This window comes from Drosophila hydei, unplaced genomic scaffold (genome assembly GCF_003285905.1).
Source record: "Drosophila hydei strain 15085-1641.00,03,60 unplaced genomic scaffold, DhydRS2 tig00000349-arrow-arrow-pilon, whole genome shotgun sequence".
NCBI lineage: Eukaryota > Metazoa > Arthropoda > Insecta > Diptera > Drosophilidae > Drosophila > Drosophila hydei.
In genome coordinates this window covers 189601-215847 of record NW_022045714.1, presented here as the reverse complement: position 1 = coordinate 215847, position 26247 = coordinate 189601, and the positions used below count along the sequence as shown (strand labels likewise).

The 26247-nt window shown below is 37.9% G+C and overlaps 2 protein-coding genes across 5 annotated transcripts; one reads left to right on the top strand and one right to left on the bottom strand.

Moving 5' to 3' along the window:
* Nucleotides 1–1525: 1525 nt before the first annotated feature.
* On the top strand, nucleotides 1526–2817 carry LOC111593399 (basic proline-rich protein). Its single transcript, XM_023306120.2, has 2 exons — nucleotides 1526–2334; nucleotides 2396–2817. The coding sequence occupies exons 1-2, from the start codon at nucleotides 1656–1658 to the stop codon at nucleotides 2815–2817; spliced, it is 1101 nt and encodes a 366-aa protein (XP_023161888.2). The 5' UTR covers nucleotides 1526–1655.
* A 5856-nt stretch (nucleotides 2818–8673) lies between these two features.
* On the bottom strand, nucleotides 8674–26220 carry LOC111593456 (probable cationic amino acid transporter). Of its 4 annotated transcripts, none has more exons than XM_023306214.2 (14): nucleotides 18970–19248; nucleotides 17980–18502; nucleotides 13908–14033; nucleotides 13038–13191; nucleotides 12823–12954; nucleotides 12663–12761; nucleotides 12138–12346; nucleotides 11896–12067; nucleotides 11344–11527; nucleotides 10704–11287; nucleotides 10285–10450; nucleotides 9357–9573; nucleotides 9184–9280; nucleotides 8674–9115 (listed from the first exon to the last, which is right to left on the bottom strand). In XM_023306214.2, exons 2-14 carry the CDS (start codon nucleotides 18013–18015, stop codon nucleotides 8871–8873), a joined length of 2421 nt encoding a protein of 806 aa, XP_023161982.2. In that variant the 5' UTR covers nucleotides 18016–18502; nucleotides 18970–19248; the 3' UTR covers nucleotides 8674–8870. The 4 variants fall into 4 exon arrangements, with proteins under 4 accessions (XP_023161982.2, XP_023161983.2, XP_023161981.2 ...); XM_023306215.2 differs by lacking the exon at nucleotides 18970–19248 and adding an exon at nucleotides 26155–26220 and having other exon boundaries at nucleotides 8871–9115; XM_023306213.2 differs by having other exon boundaries at nucleotides 8871–9115; nucleotides 19016–19248.
* Between the last annotated feature and the right edge of the window lie 27 nt (nucleotides 26221–26247).

Genomic DNA, 26247 nt, shown 5'->3' with positions numbered 1-26247 from the left:
GAATTCAGCTGTGAAAACAAACAAGATCTTTTTGACACTATTATCTATGTATGTTATGTGTATATATATAGTTAGACATATATATATATATATATATATACATATCTGTGTTCGATTCGAGTCACCCAACTAAAAGTAAAGGCCGTTAATTGCTAAGCAAATGCATAAACATAACCTGTACGTCTAAGCGTGCTCTAATTGCATGCAAGCGCGACTGCTCGAATACCCTGCACTAACAATGAAGCAATATAAGAAAGTCATTCAACTCTAGATAGAGTCTGCTCTCTCCAACCCAAAGATGAAGACGGTAAATTGAATCAAATGAGCTGAAAATTCTGTCAAGGTAAGTTTTTAGCTTTGCACTTTATCTATGGGACATACCCACTCCTTAGTCGATCATGCCACTTGTCATACATTTTACAGGGCATCTAAATTAAAACTAAGTGCAACAAGTTGGACTTAAAAAAAATCATAATAGTTACAAGTAAATTTGATGCATATGTATCATTATAATCAGCGTGCGCACAGTGGTACCAAGTCCATTGAAATCGAGTGCAAATGGAGACGGAAGCAATTGACAGTTTGTAAATGGATATCTGGGTGTATCTGGCCAGAAAGCTTAAGAGCTTAGGCCAAAAGTGGAAAAAAACAGATGGAGGGAAGTATGGGAGAGTAGCTTAAGAGAGAATAAGGAGATACAGAGAGTGAGAGAGAGAGACAGAGAGAGAAAGCGTTCAGCAGTGTTGGGGAGTCTGAGAAGGAGCGACAGAGCGAAAGAAAGAGAGAGTTAATCGCAGAGAGAGAGAGAGAGAGAGAGAGAAACAAATAGAGATAATCTAACCAGATCAACCGATAGAAACAGAGAGAAAGAGAGTGGGAGACAGAGTCGAAGTCAGAGAGGGAGAGAGAGAGAAAGAGCCAAAGTTAGAGTGAGACAGACGGAGAGTCAGACACTGAGAGTTAGATAGAAAGAGAGAGAGAATCAGAGAATGATAAAATCTGATAAAGAAAGAGTCAAAATCAGAGTCAAGGGGATAGAGATAACGAGAGAGAGAGAGAGAGAGAGAGAAAGTCAGACACTGGGAGTTAGAAAAGGAGACAGAGTCAGATAGATGTAAAATTCGACAGAGAAAATGATAGAGTGAGAGAGAGAGAGAGAGCGAGAGAGAGAGAGAGAGATAGAGAGAGAAAGAGAGAGGAGAGCCACAGCGAGAATCCTACATTCTGGGTACACATTGGGTAACTGCCGGTCGATCACTCCCCACAATTTGCCTAATTACCGTTAGCAATAGGCAATGTGTGACCCACTGTGCTGCGCTGCGCTTTGGTGGGGTCGCAGTTAGAGGTTTTTGCACGAATTACTCGAGTGCCACAAAAAAGTAGTGCAAAAGTAATTGTTGCCACGCACAGAACCCGTTGACAGAGAGTTCGCTGGCTCGCTGGCTCGCCTGCCTGCCTAGCTGGCTGGCTGGCTGGCTGGCTGGCAGTTGAACCCGTCTAACTCGTTGGCTTTTTGGCCACTTAATCCGCAACGCCCAGGCGCGAGTCAAGGCAGCCAGCAGGCAGTTCGCCAGTTCTGATTGGAACGCCACACAGCGCGGTTTAGCGAGCGCTTTCACAAATCCAACGCCTCGACTTGACTATTGCTGGCCAGGATGCAGTGCAGCTATTGTGTAATGCTGCTCGCCTTGCTGGCCGTCTGTCCGCGCCCCAGCCAAGGAGAGACTAGGACGAAACGCGGCACCATTACCCTCGACTTTGGCCTGCTGTTGCGCAATCTCCTGCAGAAGAGCGCCGACTTGTCCAGCGTCAAGGCGAACCTTACTCGAAATATAATCAATGCTAAGACGACCAGGCGACCCGCCATGATGAGCACCACCACCACGGCAGCGCCACCAGCACCACCGCCACCGCCACCGCCACCACCGCCGCCACCGCGACGCAGACCTCATCCTTTCTATCCGGGACCTGGTTGGTGGCCACGCCCCTACGACTACGATTACGACTATGGCGACGCACCCGCACCACCAGCACCGAATACAGCAGCACCCACAACAGCAGCACCAGCACCAACTACACCACCAACACCACCGCCACCGCCACCTCCACCACCAAAACGCGTGCGTCCTGCACCACGTCCTGTGGGCCAATTTTACTATGACTACGATTACGACTATGGAGCGCCTTTTGCACGTTCACGTCCGCGCGCGCGACCACGCCCACAGCCGCAGCCAGCAGCGCCGCCAGCGCCGCCAGCACCACCAGCCCCGCCAGCACGCCGTCCTCCGCCCCAGTTGACGGATCAGCTGATCTATCAGTATGCACAACCCGCTGGTAAAATACGCAAACTTTTAACTAATTGCCGTACAATTGGATTCTCTCCAACACTTTGCAGATATCTACTCTAAGCCCAGATTTCTTGGGGGCAACGCTGCGACTGCGGTTGCGGCTGAGGCTGCGGCTGAGGCAGAGACAGCGCCAGCGGCAGAAGGAGCAACAGAGGCAGAGGCAGCGACTGATGATGGCGACGTTAGCGACGGCTCCGCAGCGGCAGAGCAGGATATTGGCGACACGGAGGAGCCTGGCAAAACCAATACGAATGTGAATCCCAATCCGAATCCCTATCCCTACCTGGAGCAGCCCGACAATTCCCATCCGAATCCCAATGGCTTTCTGGTCAACTATCCCGACGATGATACATTGAATCAGCCTCAAAGCTTCAATTTGAAGCCATTCGGCTCGGTCAATCTGGGCTTCAATCATCAATCAATCAATAGCTACACAGCGCCAGGGTTGCCACACTCCAGTTACTATTAAAAGTAAGAGATCCGCGTGATTTCCTTTCTTTTTTTTGTTTTTTTTTTATGTATCTCAATCTTTCTCGATTTGCTATATTTTCTCGGCTTTTGTAAATACAATTAGCATTAAAATAAATGTGTCGTAGTTTCTAAATTACTTAAATGTTTTACTTCTGGTCCTCTAGGGTCACTGCCTTGCCTCTTACCTACTTACCTGTTAATCACTGCATTTGCTTATTTGTTGGGGTTGAAAATTGTATAAAAATACCTACTCGTTTACTTTCATTAGCTCGGTACTCCATGGTCATCTCATGGCTATCCTCATGGACCACAGTCCTATACGATACCATTTACCCACATTTTTATGAATCCACTTCTTGCTGACATTCAGTTAATTTGCATGCTAAGCGTGAGATGGGATTAAATGCTTAAAATATATAATTTATAATTTATAAAATGTTCTCTATGGATCACCTTAATCGCATGGACACATCTGGCTCTCAGCCATGGTCAAGTTGTGCACAACAACTCAGGCAAAGTCAAGTTCCGTTAACTATATTTGATCATAGGCTAACATCCTCCATGATCACTTTAATAATAAAGTTTCGAAATTCGACTTTTGTCGACTGTCAAAACCAGTTGAAGCGTGACTCGAAACCAGACATCGAACAATCTCTATGTCCTCCATGGCCACATATATAGCTAGTCAACATTGTTGACAGTCGGAAACTAGATGTTATGCAGCACTCTCCATGGCATATAATTAATTTCCATTTTCAGAGTAGAGTATAAGAGTATAAGAAACAACAAGTCAATCAATATTTTGAATATCCTAACAATTTTTATTTATTTTTTTGTTTTTTATTTTCTTTTTTTTATATAATATTCTCATGAAATATCATTTAATAAGTTGTTAACACATAAATCAAATTAATAGTAGTATTTGAATAAAAAATTGTTTCATTATATTATTTTAACATTCTTTAGTTGGTTTTTCTTGTGGTTTGTTCTGTTATCGATCCATTGAAATATATATATATATATATATATATACTGTACATATATATATATATACTGTATCTTTAAGGTTCCATTCTTTTATTATTATTATATATATATATACATATATATATATATATATATATATATATATATATATAGATATATATATATATATATATATATATATATATATATATATATATATATATATATATATTTATATATATTATTATGTATAATAGCTTTTTCTTTAACTTCTTGATTTTTTTTTTTTGGTTTGTTTTCTTTTTGTTAAATGAGTTGAGAATATATATCTTAAAATTTTGATGCTTTATTAGCTAAAGTTGTAAAGTTGCTAAGTATGTATATATACATAAAAATAATTCAAACTGTATGTATATATATATATATGTATATATATATTTGTCTATATTTATATAATGTATAATGTATGTATATCGCCTTTAAATGCTATAAATTTATTTACAATAATCATTACACATATATGTATATGTATATATTTATGGATGTATGCATGCATGTATGTATGTATGTATATAATATATTCAAATAAATCATATGCAGAAATTCAGTCTTATTAAAAAATAAAAACTTAGGTACATCATACTCGTTCGTAAGTGTGTTTGTGTGTGTGTGTGTGTGTGTTTGTGTTTGTGTGGAAATGGAAACAATCATTGAACTAATCAATCAAACTTATCAATCAAAATGTTGTGTTCTATTCTGTTGCATTTGTTACTTGGCTTCGTCTTGAGCTCTTTAGTTAAGGTTCAATTAACAATCAATCATTAATTAGTCATCAATCAATCATCAATCATCAATTAATCTATAATCATTCAACCACTTATTATTGAATCATCAATCAATAAAGTTATAATTAATCAATCGTCCATCAATCATCGTTCAGTCGTTAATCAATCCTCAATCAATCATTGATCACTCATTAATCAATCCTCAATAGATTCTCAATCAATCGTCAATCAATCATCAATCAATCAATCATTAATCAATAATTGATCAGTCATTAATCAATACTTTATTAATCATCAATCAATCATCGATCAGTCTCAATCAATTCTCAATCAATTATTAATCAATCATCAATTAATCATCAAACAATATTCAATCAAACATCAATCAATCATCAGTCAATCATTAACCAATTAATAATTCATCAATCGTCAATCGTTAACCAATCAATCAATCAAGAAGTGCTTCTTCATTAATTGCTTCTAAAATTGTGTTTCCATGTTTTTTGATCAACTAATTATATATTTTATCTAACATGCAAGCAACTGTGACCCGTTTTAGTTTATTCTATCGCTTGTTCAGTAGCACTCAAATCAATCAATCAATCAATCGCTCAATTACATTTGCTTAAAGTGTCTTGCTTGCTCAGTAGTACCCAAATCAATCAATCAAAGATGTGACCCAATCTATTTCATCTATTGCTTGGTATTTGGTGACTTCTTCCTCTACTTCTTCTTCTTGTTATTCTCATGCCTTTTCAAGTGGATTGAGTTAAATGAGCTAGTTCATGGAGTGATGGTAAAGTTTATTGAAGAAATGTTCCCACTTTCATATTGTTCAATCAACTATTTTAAAACTATATATAAATATAAATAGTTTGTTAATTTGTTTGTTAAAAGCAAAAAAAAATATAAAATAAATAAAGATAATATAAAAATGCATAAGTTTATTAACGGAAGCAATTTGTATATATGTATATATATATATCGAGTTATATATATGGCAAAACATAAATTGTAACTGTGGAAAATCGATGATAATCTAGTAATATTCAATATTTCCTATTTGTTCAGTTTTATATAATAACAGTTATAAACGTTTTTCAGGTGGTACCAGAAGAACCAAATGGTGGAAGAAACAAACTTCTTGGAGAGTTCGCTTATAGTTGGTATTTTTGTTTTTTTTTTCATTTCATTTAGTATTTAGTTTAGTATTAAGTATTTAGTATTTAGTATTTAGTATTTCGTATTTAGTATTTAGTTGGGCTGTTGCTTGTCTAGTGTTACTAGACACCTTGTACATGTGATCTGTCTGGCGGTAAAACGGTTTTTCAATTTCGTGTGTTCTAGGATATGTTATTATTATTTTTAGTATTTTCGTAGTATTCTTGTTTCACAAAAATATATATATATAGTAAATTTATATATAGTTTGTAGTGGCGTCTATACAAGTTATTTAATGTAATCTGCTTGCTGAGCTTATAGAATAAAAAAAAATTGTAAAAAAACCGAAAAAAATATTAAAGAAATTATATTTTAACATAAATGATAATAGGACTCTCAACAGTTTGGTCGTAGAACCCACTCCGAATGCAAGGAATGTGCCGAATAGTTTTAGAAAATGTTTTGAAATTCGAGGAATAGATTTAAGCATTTTCTAATTAGTATTTTTTTATAGGAGATGCGTGCATTTGGCACTTAAATTGAATTGAGTTGTACGCAATCAAAGAATGGCATGAAATCAAAATCATATTGAGTTACATAATACTAGGGCATAAATATATTGGGTATTATCTATGTACATTTAGATCAATGAAGGATTCGTCATTTTTATCAATTTTTTCTTTTCTTTTTGCTTTAAGTATTTTTTTACGTAGAATTTAGCTATAAGAATACATAGGAATAATAATCATATGATAATTAATGGTATATATAATATAAGTCGAAATACAAGTGCTTTAGATGTTGGGTATTTTTTTTTTTTTTTTTTTTGTTTAGGGGGCCAAACAACTTTTCCTATTGGAATATAAATATTTAACGCTTCTTAAACTTAAGCTTAAGTGTAATATATATATATATATATATATATATATATATATGTATGTGTGTTTGTGTTATATATATATATATATATTTATTGTAGTATTTGTTCGGTTGTTGTTTTTGTTAGTTGTTCATATCTTTGGTATTAGCTTAGTTTTTTTTATTGTTTGTCTTTTGCTAGTATTTGCTTGCTTAGTTGTACCTTGTTAGGGGTTGTTCATATACTTTTCATCTAGATCATTTTTCATTGTTAGTTTTATGTCATCGTTAGAGTCTCTTTGTAAAGCTGTTTGCATGTTGTGTGTGTGTGTATGTGTGTCTGTACAGTATTTTTGATATATTTCTTAAAGGTTTAAATTAAAATGTAAATGAATTAAGTATTAAGTATGTTTATAAATCGTAGTTACCCATAATATAGTTAAAAAATGTTGCTTGCCTTCTTGCTTTTAGTATATAAAGTGGAAAAATGTATGCATTGTATATAAATGTTAGTATTTTTTGCTTTTTTTTTTGTTTTTGTTATGCATATTTGATTTTGCCTTGTTGGTATTTTGTTTGTTTGTTTTATAAATGTTTGACTTCGAATAGTTTTGCTTGCGATTAGTAAATATGATAAATTTTATGGTTTACTCCATGCTCTCTCTTCATTGGTATTTTTGGTATTTTATCGTTATTTTTTGTATTTGTTTTTCTTTTTTTTTTGTTTTTCGTTTGTGTTTGCATAGTTTAAATTGTCAAATAACAAGAAATACCGAATCGAGCTTAGCGCGAGCCTCTAGAATAGTCGAGAAACAATAACATTTTGTATATATATATATACATATATATATACTCGTATAATATGTATATAGAGGTATTCGTAATACATATAAACCGTATCGATATAATTCATATATATAGTAACAATAACTGTATAATGGCAATGTCAATAATCATAAATATACATAGAAGTGATAGGGTATTGGTATATATATGTATATTAGATATATAGAGATAGAGAGAGAGAGAGAGAGAGTAGAGGAGAGAGATGAGGATTAGAGAGAGAGAGGAGAGAGATAGAGAGAGATATAAGATAGATAGGAGAGAGATATAGTAGAGATATATATCATATATATAGATATATATCTATATATATATATCTATATATTTAAATATATTTATATATATTTATATACATATATATATACATATCCATTATAACTTTACTTTACTTTCGCTCAGTTTACACCGCAAAATGCGCTTAATATGCCCGAAATGTTGGCTGTCGGGGCTTTCCCTTACAACTACATTTACTATATAGCCGTGCGTGTGTGTGTGCGTGTTTGTGTGTGTGTATATATATGTGAGTGTGTGTGCATACTGTACAGTGAACACACGCACGTGCGCGCAAAACTTTGAACTAGTTTGCTTAAATATTTTCGCCACACATAAATATATGGCCACCCTAATTATCTGTGCTCAACAATCTCAAAAATATGTAGTTATTTTCTTTTAGTTTTCTCTTATTTGTTCTCTCTAAATTTAGTTTGTGCTTCCTCTTGCTCAACTTCGATTGGCAAATCGAAAATTCGATATTCAATAACAAAAGGTGAAAGAGAGAGAGAGAGAGAAATTGCGAGCTGCCAATCGAATTTGGTTACAGTATTAACACACTAGCGTGGCTCTACAACAACTTTTGTTTTGCTATATATATATTTGTATAATTAGTATTATATATATATATATATATATATATATATATATATATTGTGTGTAGGTAGTTGATGCTGAGTTGGTTGCTTTATGTATATATATTTAAGTGAAAGTGAAAGATACAGTGGAGCCTCAATGGCACTAACAACAACCATTGAGACTGCGCTGCTGTATATGTATTATATGTATATATATATGACGCTCATATATATATATATGTATATATATGCATGTATATATATGGTATATATGTATATGTGTATATCTAAACATATTTACAGTTGTCTTGGTTGCCAGCTCTTTGCGCTGGGTCGTCTAGGTAAATGGAATATATATACATATATATATATATATATATATATTTATATATATACATACAAATACATGTATATATAAATATGTATGTGCCGCTCTTAGTTTGCCCCTCGAAGGTAGCTGCCTGGCTGATACACGATCACAGCGAGGCGCAAACGCGAACGGAAACGGAAATGAACTTATGGAAGTTGAACTGTACGATTTCATGTTGGGTATCGATAAATCGATACATAACGATGGCGCTCAGCATGATTTAGTCATCCCACGTCGGAAACTGGCCCTCGTCCACAAACATGCTAAACTGACCGGTATATTGATGCTCCAATGGACGGCTTCGGCCCTCCGCGCTTCGTGCATTCGCAGGCGGCACGGGCGCAGCTCTCGCATCTGTAGCTGGAGCCGCAGCCGCATCGGGCCCGGATTTACTGGCATTGGACGTATTCCGATTGCCAGCCTGGCCGCCAGCTGTGGCGTTCTTGCCATAGCTATAACGTTGCTCTACAAGCGATAGAAGATAGAGTGTTTTGGGCTAGTCTTGTATGGCTGAGGTGCAGGGCGTCACTTACTTGTGGATTGCTTAACCTCCTTGCTGGCCCAGACGGGCTCATGTGTTTGGTTATAGGATTGCTGATCCCAAACGGCTTTATCATCAACGTTTTTGCTCTGCATTGGAAAGGGGAAAGGCACGAATAGAGTTGAGTTATCATTGATGCAAGATTTACAATTCTCGAAGACTCACATAATCCTTATCGACATGAAGCTCCAGCTCATCGCTGGTCTGCTCCATGCTGCTGTGCGTGATGCCGTAGTAGAAGTACATAATGAAGCCGAGAGTCATCCACACAGTGAACCTAATGAGGGTCAGTATGCTTAGCTTAAATATTAAATAAATGTTAACAGTTATTGCGATAGCCGGAATAAATGGAAGTCCAGGCGTTAAAAACGCAAGTGCATATCTGTGAAAGATCGAAGATGTCAATTACAATTTTGTATTTTCAGAGATATTACGTGAAAAGCATTTCAAACTCGGCTAGCCGAAGATACGAATAATATCTCTGCAGCAGATGTCAACTAGAGGTCGGAAATCGTATAGCTCAAACTATATTTTTAACTATAAATAGTATTCACAGTTTTTACACTGATATTTATCGATTTGTGGTATATTATCGCTTGATACAAATCGATTATTATTACAAAATAATTACATTTGAGATTTGAATGTCTTAATCCATTAACGCTTTAAAGTTATGTTTAGAAAAAATATCTTTCAAATCATTTTTAATCGATAAGTATCGATTAATTCTTATATGACAATCATAATGAATCATATTTAAAACTAAGTTTAAACTGAGGTATCTTTTTCTTTTATCATTTCCAGATTATGCCAAAAGAACATATCTTAAAACCGATATTTATCGATAGTAGACATGCTATTTGTTGATATTCAAAGCATGGAGACTGATACACACATGCTCATATGCACATGGAATCTGACAAATTTGGGTAAGAGTAAATGTACGTATGCTGATAATCGATATTTATCGATTGAAAAGCTAAATGAATAACCGGGCAAAAAGTTCTTCTTCTTAAAGTGCACGATTTCCTGACCAAAAAGTTATCTCTGCAAAGTTATCGATAGGATATATTTTGTTTACTATTGGCTTTACCTATTCTGTGGTTGTCTCGATATAATCAATAATATCACAAATATGCCGATAAATAAAATGATATAAATGAAGATGGCGAGGCCGCCGGACCAACCGATGGCCGCGAACAAATCCAAGAAGAATATGAGACCGAACATGATTCCAACTAGTTTCGTGACATACATGCCTGGTATGCGGTCGAATTTCAAATTACGGATTTCAGATTCGTAAACAATTTCGAAGTCGCGATGTCATCGGGAGCAAAAATCAAAACGAAATGAGAGAAAGCAAAAGAGCAACGAGAATATTGAACATTGAATTTCGAAATCGAATACGAAAAGATAGAGGAAGACAGAGAGAGGAAGAGAGACAGAGAGAGAGGAAGAAAGGAACAGAGGAAGATAGGGTAGATAGCAGAGCGAGTATACCCTGTAACATACCACTTTCAGAGGTCGCCTGACCGGGATTCACCCAGGGAAAGAAACCGGGGCACAGGTACGCATAGTCATGTATTTTGCGCGTTATAAAATTAAGGCCCATCGTATCAAAGGCTGTGGCCTGTCCAGTGGGTCCGGTCGGGGCACCATGGACGCTGCCATAGAACTTATTCTCGGAACGATCCGACACCAAAAACTGATCATCCCGTCCACCCAAATAGCCCTCCGGACTGTCATCGATGAACGAATCATCCGAATCGGACATGCCGCGCGTCACACGCTTAATCGTTAGCTTTGTCGGCTCGAGGACCTCCGAAGGACGAGCATGCGGATCAGTGGCGGTGCCCGGTGCCAAAGGCGTGCGCAACTGTGCCGGCAACAGCTCCACCAGCGACGTACTATGCGGCTGATAGCGCAACACCAGCACACAGGTAGACACTAAGGTGTAGGCCAGCAGCGTACCAATCGACATCATCTCCACTAGTATGTCCAGGCGCACGGTTAGGGCAACCAGCGCGGCGGCCAGTCCGCTGCCCAGCGTCGCCAAGCCGGGCACATTTGTGCGCTGCCACAGATGCGACAATTGCCTAAAATAAAGCACAAGTTAACCAACAATGCAAGCCAAACCTTAGCGACAACTCACCTGAATATCAAGCCATCCTGAGCCATGGCATAGATGACGCGCGGCATCGGAAACATCGAACCGAACATTGCCACAGAGAGACCAGCCGTGGCTCCCACTGCAACCACGGCACGACACTTGGGCGCATTCACATAGGACCACATCTGCACCAGCGCTGCGCCCACATTGATGTGATCATATGGCACTGCAACAGACAAATAGATAGAGAGAGAAGAGTGAGAGAGAGCGAGTGAGTGAAAGAGAAAGAGAGAGAGAGAGAGAGTTCTTATAGTTATCGATTTATGCCTCGAAAACCTACTAACTTCATCCTTTCACAGAGCCTACATGCCATTTGAAGTCTCTAGATATTGCAGCTCTAAAAAGTTATTCCTTCAACGAGCAATATAAAAAACGATACTTATCGATCGTAATGCTTGATGATATCGATAAAAAATTGACTAACAAGTTGACAAGCGTTAAAGAAAGCGTTGTAGATAGTTTTAAGGACAAGAACAAGGCACCTTGGCAGCTTTACTTATCAATAAAGTTAGCTTTGACCAAATTTTTACTTACCGACTAAAGTAAGGACTAGACTAACGCTGACATAGGCAATGAGGACAACGATGAGGGAGCCAACAATTGCCTTCGGTATGCTCTTTTGCGGATTGTGAGCCTCCTCGCCGGTGGTTGCGATGATATCGAAACCAATAAATGCATAGAAACAGGTTGCGGCACCCGAGAAAACCTGAATATATAAAGAACATATATTGATATATACATAAAATAGAATATTCATGGGATTAGGTGCTACTTACGCCACTCCAGCCATAGGGCAGAAAGCCTTGATGCTCCGACCACGTTTTCGTATCAACGTAAAAGAGCCCTGCGGCCATAACGAACACCCACGTGGCCAGATTGATGGCGTTTAGGGTATGATTGAAGATGACTGATTTACTGGCACCCATCGCCAAAACGCTGGTCATGATGAGCGTTATGCCAAAGGCTATAAAGTCAGGTGGTTTGCCTGAAAGAAAACCAACATACGAAAGTTAAATCAGCTATATATAATTCGTGTTACTCTGCCCGTGAATCAATCAATCAATCAATCTGTCTATTCTGTATTATATATATAACAAGTATAATCAAATTTGAACACAAAAAAAAATAATTCTATTTAATTATTCGAGTTTGTAACATTTCTATCCATATGTCAGGCAATCAATCCATCAATCAACTACATAAATAGTTGTATAGGTAATAAAAATTGCGTTAAAATGTGTTTTTTTTTTTGCGCTCACTGATGCCAAGTTCGCTCGGCTGAGTATTCACTGTACACTTACCAAATATGGTGCCAATAGACTCACTCATCGCAGTCGCAATGGCATTGCCCGTCAATGAATCAAAACTTGAGCTTAATGCACATGCACAGGCACTTGTTCCTGGAATAAAATGGGATAAATGACCTACGTAGCCCCTGTACTTGGTGCTGTTTAGACTTACCTATTAGATATTCCAATATCATGTTCCAACCAATTATAAAAGCTACAAATTCTCCAACTGCCACATATGAATACATATAGGCCGAGCCGGAAGTGTGTGGCACTCGAACGCCAAATTCCGCATAGCAAGCGCCTAAAAGTAATGTGTATACAGATATATATATATATATATATATATCGGTAATGCCTTTAGTTAGATTTGTATTTGGGACTTACCTGAGAATATGCTCGCTATGGCGGCTATAATAAAACTAATCACCACACCGGGGCCAGCCATCTTCTGGGCCACCAGGCCCGCCACAAGGTACATGCCAGTGCCACAACATGACCCAATGCCCAAGGATGTCAGATCCAGGGTATTTAGACATTTCTATCGAATGGATAGAACAGTTAGAAATAGAACAAGAGGAGAAAGAAGTGCTTAGAATTCTATCTCCAGGCCAATTAATGTGCCCTATATTGGATATGGCAGATCGTATCGAATTTCTTGAATTGTAATCTTTTATTGCATACTTTTGGGTGCTGACAAGCATAATCCCTACGCCTATTAAAAGGTTCCTACGACAGTATAAGTGTCACAACTTTCTGTCACACAAAATTAACTATAAAATCGATAACTTTCAGTGAAGCTTAAATGTTAAATATTTCCGTATATATTAAATTTAATAGCTGCAACATGTAAAGCTATCGATTTTTGCTTATAAATCGATATACAAAAATGAGTTTCAAATAAAAATCAAGTGTTTTTATGACCAATTCTGTTACAAGGAATTTGATCATATTCTACTCAAGATATGCATATTGTTCTGTAGTTATCGACTTATCGATTCTCATCGATATTAGTTATATGACTTTAGAGTATCAGTAAAAAGTAATTATAAACTCAAACATATATATATATATATATATATATATATATATAAACTATACAATACTGATCAGGAATATATGCTAGATGCCTTAAAGAGCTATATCTATAATATTGTGAGGAGAGAAAACTCTCTTTGAAGATATATTTAAACTTGGTTATGTTGTGTACTTGTTAATTCTAGTGTTATTAATTGTACACATTTTCTATTCACTTACCGTTAGCTTGGGCTTTGTGGGCTGTGCATTGCCGTCCTGCAGCTGCTTTACATCCTTGGTGCGTATTAGCTTCGGCAGGAGAGTTGTGGAGCTAACGCCCGGCGGCAAGGGCAACCTGAACTTGACCTGCCCGAATCGATGGCGAAACGACAAGAGGCAGAAGCAGCATAGATGTAAATGAGGAAGTGGAAGAGGAAGAGGAAGTAGCATCAGAAGCAGAAAGAGAAGGAGAAAAATAAATTAGAAGCTGTAGTAAAAATAGTAACAGCAGCAGCAGCAGCAGTTGCTCACAATAATTCAATAAATTGACATCCTGGTGAAGTCGACGTCAATGACAATATATATATGTATATATATATATATATGTATATATACACATATATACTTACATGATAAAAGCTAAAAGTGGCATTCAAGTGATGCGAGGCAATCAAATATTAAAGAAGAACAAAAAAATATGAGAAATGAAATATGAAAAGCAAAAAGGAAGCTGTTAAAAGTCGAGTGCGCTCAATGCCAAAGCGTAAATTGAAAATGCCTGCAACAGGCCCGCAGTCACACGAAGCCCAAAAGCCGCCCACCCCTCCATACCCCCTCCTCGCAGGCCGCGCAAGGCTTTGAGCCAGAGCGTGAATCGATATTTGCAACAAGTTTTCTGCGGCCTACGCAGCAGCAGCAGCTCGCCAAAGGACATATCTATATATACATATATACACTCGACGAAAAAGTGTAGTTATTTATAGAGTTGTATATATGTGCATAAGTAATATCTACTTTGTAATATATGTTTGTTATATCTATAATATTTTCGCTTCAAAAAATATCAATCTTAGGTAAAAAAAAGTTCTTTCTTCACCTGATTTTGCTCAGTGTATAAGCATATGCATAGCTGTGCGCATATTTTTAGACTTAGCTCAGTGTTTTGCAGCTGTGGGCGTGGCTGGTGGCGCTGCCGCTCGAGCTTGTTATATAACCACTTCATTGCTATGCTAAACAGCAACCTTCCCCATTGGAACTCGTACGCCGACTCCTATTCCCACTCCCACTCCTATGCTATCTCCTGGCTCTGGCAAATGCAACAAGCACTTGCTCTCCTTTTGTCTCTCCTTTCAGCCTCTGCCCTGCTCCTCCTGCCCTATTGAAGTGGCTGTTATTAATGGTGCTGCAAAGCAAAAAGGTCACCAGAGCCGAGATGTGCTACGGTTGGACGTTGTAGGTGGTGTAGGCGGTGTAATGGGTGTGGGTGGGAGTTGATGGCAGCAGCAGAACAGTGACAACATCAACATCAACATCAACAGCAGCTACAGCCGTAGCCGCAGCCGCATACCCAGAACCAGATCTGAATGGCAAATAAGAGACGAGCAGACGCTTTGTTTGTCATCTGCCGGCTGCTCGTGAAGGATGACACCCTTTCCCTTTGCCCCTTGCCCGCTGCCCCCTCACCCTGCACCTTCGTCACGACACCATACCACGCGCTGTACCCGCATTGCTGCTCATCAGATGCCATCAACTGGAAACTCAATTCAAGCCAAGCAGCTCAAGGCTAACGTCAAATGAGCTGCGAGCCCTATTCGATGACTTTGGAATGCACTAGCAGCAGATAGAAAAGGTCAGCTGAAGGTAGAAAAGGCGAAAAACAGCTAGATATAAGAGTCAAGGAGAAACTAAACTAAACTAAACTAAACTAAACGAGGAAAAGCACGGAAAAGTAAAATGAAAAATTGCTAAAAAGCCACCTTAAAGCACCAGACAGTAAGCCTCAAAAAAATGGAAAAGAAAAGCCAAACGAACACAAAAGGACTCCAGCAGACAGCTCAGACTAAGAAACTAATATGCCCTAATCCACACTCTGTGAAGCGCGCATTAAATATACAAATTTATTTTCAATGGCCTGATTATTGTTGAGTACTTAAGCAGCTAACTATTTATTCTACGGCAGATAAAACTTGTCGCATTTTCTCTACCTTTTTGCTGATGCAGATTAAGTTACAAGCTAATTGCGGAACGAGAGAGATGGATAGAGAGGGAGAGCAAGTGGGTGGGATGGGGCTTTTAAGTGCATCCTTCGTGAAGCTTACACATAAGCTAGAATAATACTTGCTTAATGATAAGCTCATTATGGAACCGACAACCAAAGTTGAAAAGAGAATTAAGGCGAGAATTTTCTTGCTCAGGTTTTCCGAGCAGTGTTGAAAAGTGTTTGCAAAGTTTACTTTTAGACTTTTCTGCTTCGCTATTTTTAAACTTAATCACAGCTTGTAGGACTCGCTCGTTCAAGTTCATAAATATTTGGTTTGGCTCTAATGGAATTGCGAATAAAACTTAAGCATTTATAAATACATCAAGCAAACATGTCAAATTAAACAGATATACCCTGCTTGCATACATTTTCTTTTCATTTTTACTTTTATTGTTTTCTTTTCTGCTGGTCCAAAATGCTATTCTATTTTCGATTTGTGACGGACCAGTGGGGCGTATGAGTAATGTGCGTATGAGTGATATTTAGAGAATAGCATCACACACATACGTATATAAACACACACACACTCATACACACTCACACACAGCTACATGGACATTTTGAACTCTTTTGTTACTTGTTGAGCAACTGTTAACAGTTTGCCAGAGTTTTCCCCAGAGCTGTGTCCTACACTGATAAAAATCAGCTGTCAGTTATTGTTATACAAACAACAAAGGAAAATTAAGTAAAGCAAGAGTAGGTCATTGAATAATATTGTCTAAGCATGGAATGCGCATGGAAAGCAATTTATATAACATATAAATAAATCTAACTGACTGATAGATTGAATGATTGACTGATTGACTAGTTGACTGAATGACTATCAAACTGGTATATGCTTTTTATAACCGCATCTATGAAGACCTTTCCTTTTGACTCTATACATGATTGCCTGATTGAAGTAACGACGGACTGATTTAGTGGTTGATATACAGATTGAGATTCAAATCCAAATGCCCTTTTATACCTCTATCTGCTTTTCATTAAACTGATTGACTGACTGATCTAATTGATGATTAATTTAGCTAAATAGAATTTTGTATTTTTTTTTTTTTTTTGCTGAAAACGATCTCTTAGAATACTCTATCCATAATTGTGCGAAATCGCTGTGAAACTATGTAAAACAAGTGCGAAACTGTTGCAAATGCTTCATAGATACATATAATATTTCATATAATTATTTTTGTTACTTGCTGAGTAACTATCAAAACTTTTCCGCTTTCAGCTCAGCAAGTTCGCACAACTTGTGATACACTGCACCAAATCGGTTGGCAGTTGGTCAACTCTATCGCCGCTGCTTCTTCTACTTCCTGCTGCTCTCTGTTGTTGTTAGTAATAGCTTTCTAGAGTGGGCCATTAAAAAAAGAAGTGTAAGAGCCACCGACCCACTGGCTGGCCAAAGTGGACATATGTACGAGTATATAGAATATATATATATATATATATATATACCATACTATATAGTATATGTATACAGCGGGGGCTATATAAATATATACGTTCTGTGCGTTTGGGGGACTGTAAAAACTGGGTAACTGGGCAACACGGTTGAGCGCAGCCATAAAGATAACACCCAACGGAGCCAAAACGCTGAAACTCCCATACAAGCACTCAACCACACCTCCTCCTTATCCACCCACTCGCTGTTGCTCGCATACCCTAACCCCGATCCGCTTGCTCCCACAGGGTGTTTTTTTATTTTTCTTTTTTCTTTTTTTTTTGTTTTTTTTTCGCTTCGGCTTTAACGTCGTCGTCGTCGTTGTCGTACATGCCACGTACTAGCTTTTGTGCATGTGTGTGAATGTGTGTGTGTGAGCAGCGAGACTTCGCAGTCAAAATGGATTTGCATAAGTCCACACACACACACACATGCATACACATGTAAGCCCTAGCTTGCGTGTGTGTGTGGGCGTTTATTATAATACCCATTTAACAGCAAATTCGCCTAGGCAAATGCTTCATTTGTCTACGCCATTTTTCGCCGCGTGACAAGTGTCACTATTCAGCGCAATTCGCTGTGCATTTTTTTAGTCTTGTTTTTTCTTTGCTTACCTTTTGCAACACCAGCAGCAAGTCTGATGGCTTCATTGTGTGTGAATGGCACTTTTTTGTGTTCGCAAATGTTTTTGTTTAACTTTTAATGCACAGCTTTAATCAGCTCTGTTGCTGCGCTGCTGCTGTCGCTGTCGCTGCTCCTTCTCGCTGTTGCGCTATGCTGCTTGTTGTTTTTTGTGCACAATTTGTATTTGCTGCTCCTTTTTGCGCCCACGCAGCACTAGGCCTAACTGCCCTGTGTATGTACGTGTGTGTTTATGTGTGTGTGCGTGTTTTTTGTACTTGCGTGTGCTGTCTTAGTGTCTAGCTGTCTGCTTTGTTTGTATGGGTGCGTGCGTGTCAACGGCGGCGCAGACGGGCGCTTGTTGTTGTTGTTGTTGCTGTTGCTGCTGCTGTTGCTTTTATCGCTTTATATTTTACATTGATTTTTGTCTGCAACGTCATTCTATATTCAACAGTTTTAAAGCTATTTGTTGCTGCTGCTGCTGCGGTTGTTGTTGTTATTTTTTGCCATTCACCGCTGCAAATTTTAATTTCAATTTCAATTTCCTGCACACACACACGCTATACCACAAAATTCACTTTCACTTTCAGTTTCACGAACGGCGAAAAAGGCAACAGCAGCAGCGAAGTTAGCAACGACGCCGACATCGACGTCGACGCTGACGCAGCTGCCCTACTGCCCAAATTCGGACCCCGCTTCACTTTTGTCACTTTTTGTGCCTTAGCATTTGTTGTATGTGAGTGTGTGTGTCGAAATTTGTCTATGTGCTTGGTGTTGTTGCGCGCATTTGATTCACGTGGCTCACACACGCACACACACAATCACATTAAGCAGGAATGCAAATGCAGTAATTGCAGACACACTCACACACATACATGCGTTCACTGTTGCGAATAATTGACAAAAAGCATTCACAAAAAAAAGAGCAATCACTCTAACACATACACAATTACACGAAAAGAAAAAAAAACAAAACCAGTTACAGGTATAAAAAAAATTCCAGTGCGCGTGCAGCAAAACGCAATTTACTTCTAATTATTTCTATGCGAATATATTTTTCCTTCTATTTTGTATTTTTTTCAGCACGCGCGAATTTTTTTAGCTACAGTTTGAGCAGGACTCCGGACTCGAACTGTGAATGAATGATTGCAGTCTTTGCCTGTGTATATAACTTTCTTTTTCCTTTTTTCTTCTTTCTGTACGTTTTTCGTTCGAGGAAAAAAAGATACGCGTTTCAGTTCCGTTAGAGTCGTTGTTGGCTTCTGCTGCTGCGGCGAGTGCTGCTGCTGGTGCTGCTTCTTCCTATACAGTTCCTTTTGGCGTTTCACACACACACACACATACACACAAAATAGACAAAATGGAAGAGAGAAAGAACGAAAAAGCTTTCGCTGCTGCCCTTTGCAGCTTCAGCTGTGCGTGTGCGAGCGAGAGCGCGAAGTTTGTTGCGCGCTGCTTAACAAGTTGTTGCCAGACCCGTTGCGGCGGCCACATACATGCTTCGGCGTGACCAAACGGCAGGATCTGGCAACTCCAGCCAAGCAAAGCTTTTCGACTTCCATCCACACACACGCGCGCCCACGCACATAAACATACACGTGCATATGTATGTATCTATAACAGAGTTGCTTGCTGTTGTTGTTTGTATGCGGTGTGCAAACTCTCCCTCTCGCTTACTCTCGCACATCCTTCCGCAAAAGCAGAAGCGACGCTCGAAAGTAGGCAACGGCAAATGCAGCGGCCAATCGCGCAGACGCACAAGCGTCAAATTTGCGCCCTTGCGAACACACACAGACACACACACTTTATATGTACTTTCACTTTCTTTATATTGGCTCACCCTTCAAGGCTATGCAAAATGTTGGCGTATGTGTCATAAGGCGGCAAGCACACCTGTTATCAAGTTTGGGAGTCTCACCTCAACATATTATTCAATTCGATTTTCAAGCTTTTGCACACTCCATGCGTGTATGTATGTATTTGTATCAGTTGTTTTGCGCAGCCAATTTCAGGGTTAATTATGCGACAGTTCTTGCGTCCTTGTGGCCAAAGCATGCACTTTGTGTGTGTGTTGCTGCTGCACGCTAGATGGCGCTTTGCATTTGACCCATTCATTTATTTATATCTGCATTGTAAATGCCTCCTTTCTAATTGCTCCCGCTCTCTATCACGCACACGCACGTACACACTCACGCTCACTCTCTTTTACTCTCCATTAAGCTCTCTCATTAACTGTTTTAGCTTTTACACACATTTTTGTGCGCATTTTCCGGGTTCAATAAACCTCACAAATTTTACAACTCTAACAATTTTGTATACTCTGTTTGCCGAAGACAAGAAGAGCGTATTGGATATCTCAGCTTATTTATTTAAAACCTGTAACTATTTCCAAATTTACGAACTTTTTACCCTGATAAAAGTCTAGAAAGGCTAATACGCACTAATATTTGTAACAAATATTAAAAACTATAGCAGTTACTGAGTCTGATGGGCAGATATGGATAATAAATAATAAATTAATAAATTAATATTTTGCAAAAAAAAACCAAAAAATATATATAAAAATGTAAAATCTTCAACTCATTGAAATTACTGCAGCACAGCTAACATTACAGGGCAGCTATGTGTCGAGCATTGACCTATACTTTTACACTTACTTGCTTTTGAATGCATGTACAAATACAAAACGTTGAGCGCAAATTGAATGCCAGCCATCTGTATACATGCATACATACATATATAAGCATGCATATATGCATGTGTGCTACTTATATATCAAGTGTACTATTTTATACATATGTGTGTGAGTGTCTCTATGTGTGTGCGCACGATCCCTACGGTTGTTAATATGCCAGTATTTAAAAATAGCAACTATAAATCTTATTGAGCGTCTCGTTTGCCCAGACCCAACGTTCGTTCACTCTCTCGTTCTCTCCGCTGCCGCTGTTGAAGCCAACCCCGCTCGCATGCTGTAAATGGCTCCTCCAATTCGTCACATCTATGTATATGTATGTGTATATGTGTGTGCGTATGTATATATAGAAAACTAATGTTACTTAAGCAAATCCTAAAATCCAACTACGAGACAAACAAGCCAAAGCAAAGGCCCCCACAGATACAGTCACCAGCTACAACAAAAACAACAATGATGATGATGATGATGACAACAGCGACAACAACAAGAGCAACTACTACGAAAAACGAAGAGTAAGGCAAATGTTAACGAGTAAAAAATCAGAAAGAAAATATATTCTAAAAATAACTCTTGTACTCATTTTCTTTCAAAACAGCACAAAAAAAAAGAAATAAAAGAAAACCAACTGAAAATAAAAAGAAAAACAACTGGGGGAAAATATATGAAAATACAGCGATATATAAGAAGAAGAAGATGATGATGATGAAAAGTAAGAGAAGGAACAGAAACAGAAGCAGACACAGATGCAAAGACAATAGCTATAAAATGAAAATATATCGATCATACATACTCTCGAACCGAGTATAGAGAGCTCTATTTATTGTAACAAGTAGCTCTTTAGATACATGCACATATCTGTCATATATATATATGTATATATATATATATATATATATATATATATATATATATATATATATATATATATATATATATATATATGTATATATATATATATATATATATATATATATATATATATCCATCTATAAGCATTTACTTTTGGATTTGCTTGTGTTTTTTTTTAACTACGCAAAAAATATAGATTTCATATCTTATTTTGCGCAGATTTCCAAATATCAAGTTTATAAAGGTTTTTTTTTAATTCTCCTCTTTTTTGGTGTGCATCAAGTATATTAGCTTTTGGCAATGCTCGTTCATTTGCGTGTCCTTTCGTCTATCTTACCTTCTGTCTGACTGCTGTGATCCATGTCCGTTCGTTCACTCTTATATCTGTCTTTGCGTCCGTCTATTCGTTCGGGTCGCCATCGTTTTGGTCTTTCTGTCTCCGTCCATTCTTTTGTCTGTCCGGTTGTCTTTCTGTCTTTCTTTCCATTACACCGCACCTTAGCTTGTCATTCTATCTTTCAGTACGTCTGTCGTTCGTCTTTCCGTCCGTTCGACATTTTGTCTGTCCATCTTTGCGTCTTTCAGTTCACCCGTCTGTCCGAACGCCCGTCTACCTACTGAAAAATAAAACCTTGATTTGCTAAATTTTTAGAGCTCAAGCAATTATAAAGGTAAGCTTCCTTTTACAAATAGGCCTATGATATATATTGACCCATCTATGTATCTATGTATCTTTTTATTTGTAAAGTTTAATGTAAATTATCTTAAATTTCAAGGGAAATTTCTCTATGGAAGTGAGACACATAAAATGTTACACATTACTATATTATAGTGATGATATATTAAATATATATATATATATATATATATATCTGTACATTCATATATGCCAGTCGATGCATGAGGGCGTAGTTGGTTTTTAGTGTTTTGTCTTCCATTATTGAGTCGAAGATAACCCCGAATGCTGCTGCCCAATCGTAACTAGGCGAGAGACCATCCAAAGTACTCTTCACAACTCACATTATTTTCGTCTGTCTGTCTGTGTGTGTGTGTGTATGTGTACGTGAGTGTGTATGAAGGGGCATTGAAAGCGATTTGGTTTATTTTTATACCCTGCACTCACTAAAAATGGTTACGAGCAGGATATATACGTTTTGCCATGTATCTATACAGGCCTCTGGGATGAGTTGATAAATTTGGATCTAACATATATTATTTCTGCCTTCTCTTTTCTCTCTCTCTCTCTTTATCCTTCTCTCTCTCTCTCGCTCTCTTTCTCTCTTTCTCTCTCTCTCTCTCTCTCTCTCTCTCTGTCGATGTCTTCTCTCTCTCTGTCACTTTCTCCCTCTCCATCATTCTCTGTGTCTTTCTCGCTCGCTCTCGCTTTTTCCTCGTTATTTACGAAGTATTTAGCTAGTCGATCCCTCCCCATCGATAGTTTCTTGTTACTTGTTTTCTTTCGTTCGCTTTGAGGCATCCGCCACGAATAAGAATAACGGCATGAAAAACATTTACAGCGCGGCTCCAGCAGCTGTACCAAAAATATCAAAATGAAAAGAGAGTGGGCACGAGAGCTCGTAAAGTGAATCACATACGGCAACAGATCCAGATCCAGATACACTTATAGCTACATTTAAGGCTACTGCGGAAGATACAGATGCGGGAACATCTGCAGTTACAGATACAAATATACTTAGAGATACAGATACAGATTCATTTGTTTTGGATTACAAATAGAAGACGATCTACATATATAGATGCAATGAAAACTACGATTTTGGTTCGAAATAGTCACGAATCGAAATCGAAATCGAATCGAATCGAAAAGCTTCAATTGGATATTGGGTCAGAGGTCAAGCGCTGTTTGACTTAGACGATTGAAGAAGTAGAAATAAAGAATCACAGAAAAAACAACCGTGCGCATATTCTTAGCATATTTTATAGATCAACCTTTAAGCAGCGGCTCAATTCACAGTTAGATATCGAAATCGAAATCAAAATCGAATGTACCTTAAATAATTCTAGAATAAACCAACTGGGGTTACGAATCGCGGCGAGTCACAACCCCAGCGGAGCGGAGCGAAGCAAATCGGATAATCAATTGAAAAAATAATGTTTTTCCATTCTTCATTCACGATTATTCAATCTTTATTGGCGATCCTGCATTCTTTATTCACTGTTCGTCATTCTTCATTCATGATTGTTTATTCATTATTCATCACTCATCGTTACCTGCATTTCATCATTCATTATTTTCCAATCCTCCTTCATGAATCTACATTCTTCTTTTTATTATTATTTTTCATTCTTTATTTTCATTCATTCATCATTCATCATCTTCTATTCTTCATTCAGGATTCTTCAATCATCATTCACAATTTATTGAGCATTCCTTATGCCTCTTCAGTCGTTACTCTTCATTAATGATTCATTATTTTTCATTCATTATTCGTAATTTTAAAGAAATATAGATACATCTTATTTCTTTTAACATAGCTAATATATTATCTTTATTTACTTACTTTATATCTATTGTATATCCGAAATTTGTTGAGTAAATTCACTATAGAAATCTATAAATAAAATGGTCGCGTAATATTCTCAAATAATAATAATAGACATCTATCTTTATTCACTGTTTTTAAGTTTCATTATTGATTCTTTATCGACTTCTATAATACATAGTTTACATTTCCATTAAATATGAATTCCTTGATCATTCATTGATCATTCTACCCCAAGTTTTGTTTTATAGTCAATTAGATCTTTATAGGCTAATTGAGTTATCATATGAATAGTTTCAGTGGTAAAATAGTTATTAACGTGTTGTATAGAGAGTTCTTTCATATTACATTAACAGTATCTGTTTTTTTAGTTCAGTGAGAGATCATCAACCGCTTCTTTGGGGTGCATATGCACACAATCACACACACACACACGCATACACTTGTATATATAGAACATATACATATAGTACAAATGTATATGAAGTATGTACATATGCACACATATCGAGCATACTTGTATCTATTTATAGTCTACGATTTTTCCCACTCGCTGCTGCTGCTGCTGTTGCTGTTGCACAGTAATATGCCCATAGATTCCTTTTGCCTGCAGCAGCATTCACCATGCCCCCAGAGAGTAAAGCACACACACATACACTTGAGCACAACTGTTTGCATGCGTGTGTAATTCCTTGGCTCGACTGTTGGATTCGAAATCGAAATCGAAATCAGAATCAGAATCAGAATCGCCATAGGCCGGGCGCATCAGTTAACTGTCGCTATTCCCGTTGCTCTGCTGCCGTGCTGCTGGCGTTGTCTCTACGTTCGATTCTATAAGTAGACATACATATGTATTTATGTATATTTACACACACACACTTGAGACATTTGAACACATGTGAAAAAGTGAGAGCGCGGCGCCTCTGCCGGTGCCGCTGCCACCGTCGCTACCAACACTGCCATCACAATCTACTAAGTTAAAGCACAGGCCAACAACAACAACAGCAGCAGCAAGAACAAGAAGAAGAAGAACGAGGCACACAGTTCCGAGGAGCAGCAGCAGCAGCAGCGACGAGCGCGAGCGTCGTCCGTCTGCCTAACGATCGTAGCAGAACTTGGCACAATGTGTGTCTGTGTCTGTGACTGCCGTTAGTATCGGCAACGGGATCGCGACGAAAAGTTCAGTTTCATTTTCGTTGTCCGTTTGTTTGCTGCTTTGCTTAACGTTTCGTTTAGTTATTTTAGTGTTGGTTAGTTCAATTGCAAAGCCCACAAAAACGGATATTTGGCACGGCCGCGCCAATATAAGCATTCATATGTGTGCGTGTGTGTGTGAGTGGGAGTGTGCGTATGGTTGTTCATACGTATAATACATACTAGGTAGCTGTAAACGGCAAACCAATAAGAAAACAAAAAGTAAGACGAGAGAGTGAGCGAGAGGAAGAGTGAGAGAACGTGCGCCAAACAGAGAGCACTGGATCACACAATGTATTAAAAAAAGTGCAACAAAGTGCAAGTGCAAGAATTAACCATTGGCCAGTGAGCGTGCGTGAGCGTCTCGTGCTCGTGCTCATGCTCACAATAATGCGCAAAGGAAACAACGGAGAAACAAAAACAAATACAAAATATGCAAAACAAAAACAAAGCAACAACAACATAAAGAACTAGCGCCGCAGTCAGTTATATTCGCTTTGACTACACACATGTGCACATTGTATCAACACACACATACAAATGCATGTTTATACATACATACGTATGTATGTGTATATAATTTTGTGTTTTACTTTTATTTTTGTTTTTGTGTCGCGCTTTTTTCAACTGTAGCCGATGAGCCGCAACGCGGGGCTAAAAGGTTAACTTCTAAATATTAATAGTCGTCGCTGTCGACGAAAAAATATATATACATAAACAAAACAGACCATCCAACAACAAAAATTAAAAATTTAAAATAAAACATTGGGAGAAAAGAAACCAAATGTACAAGCAATTCAAGTGTACTTTTTTTGTATTTCTGCTGCCTTAGCTAAGTGCTTACACACACACGCGCGCGCACGCAAATGCATGCATGTTCGCAGCGTGCATTTACATTTGTATGCGTTAGCATATGCAATACTTACAGTGTGTACACACCAATTAGAAGTGCGTTATTTTTAAACGGTTTTTCTGTTTCTCATCTTTTTTTTGTTTTTTTGTTTTGGTTCCTTTTTCAT

What these genes read in the sequence shown, in the direction of transcription:
- LOC111593399 (XM_023306120.2), top strand. Translation starts at nt 1,656, where the DNA reads ATGCAGTGCAGCTATTGTGTAATGCTGCTCGCCTTGCTGGCCGTCTGT. An exon ending in TCAGTATGCACAACCCGCTG is followed by an intron (nt 2,335 to 2,395) that starts GTAAAATACGCA and finishes AACACTTTGCAG; the next exon opens with ATATCTACTCTAAGCCCAGA.
- LOC111593456 (XM_023306215.2), bottom strand. Translation starts at nt 18,015, where the DNA reads ATGAAGCCATCAGACTTGCTGCTGGTGTTGCAAAAG. An exon ending in TCAGGCGACCTCTGAAAGTG is followed by an intron (nt 10,451 to 10,703) that starts GTATGTTACAGG and finishes ACCGCATACCAG; the next exon opens with GCATGTATGTCACGAAACTA. An exon ending in TCGAGACAACCACAGAATAG is followed by an intron (nt 9,574 to 10,284) that starts GTAAAGCCAATA and finishes GATCTTTCACAG; the next exon opens with ATATGCACTTGCGTTTTTAA.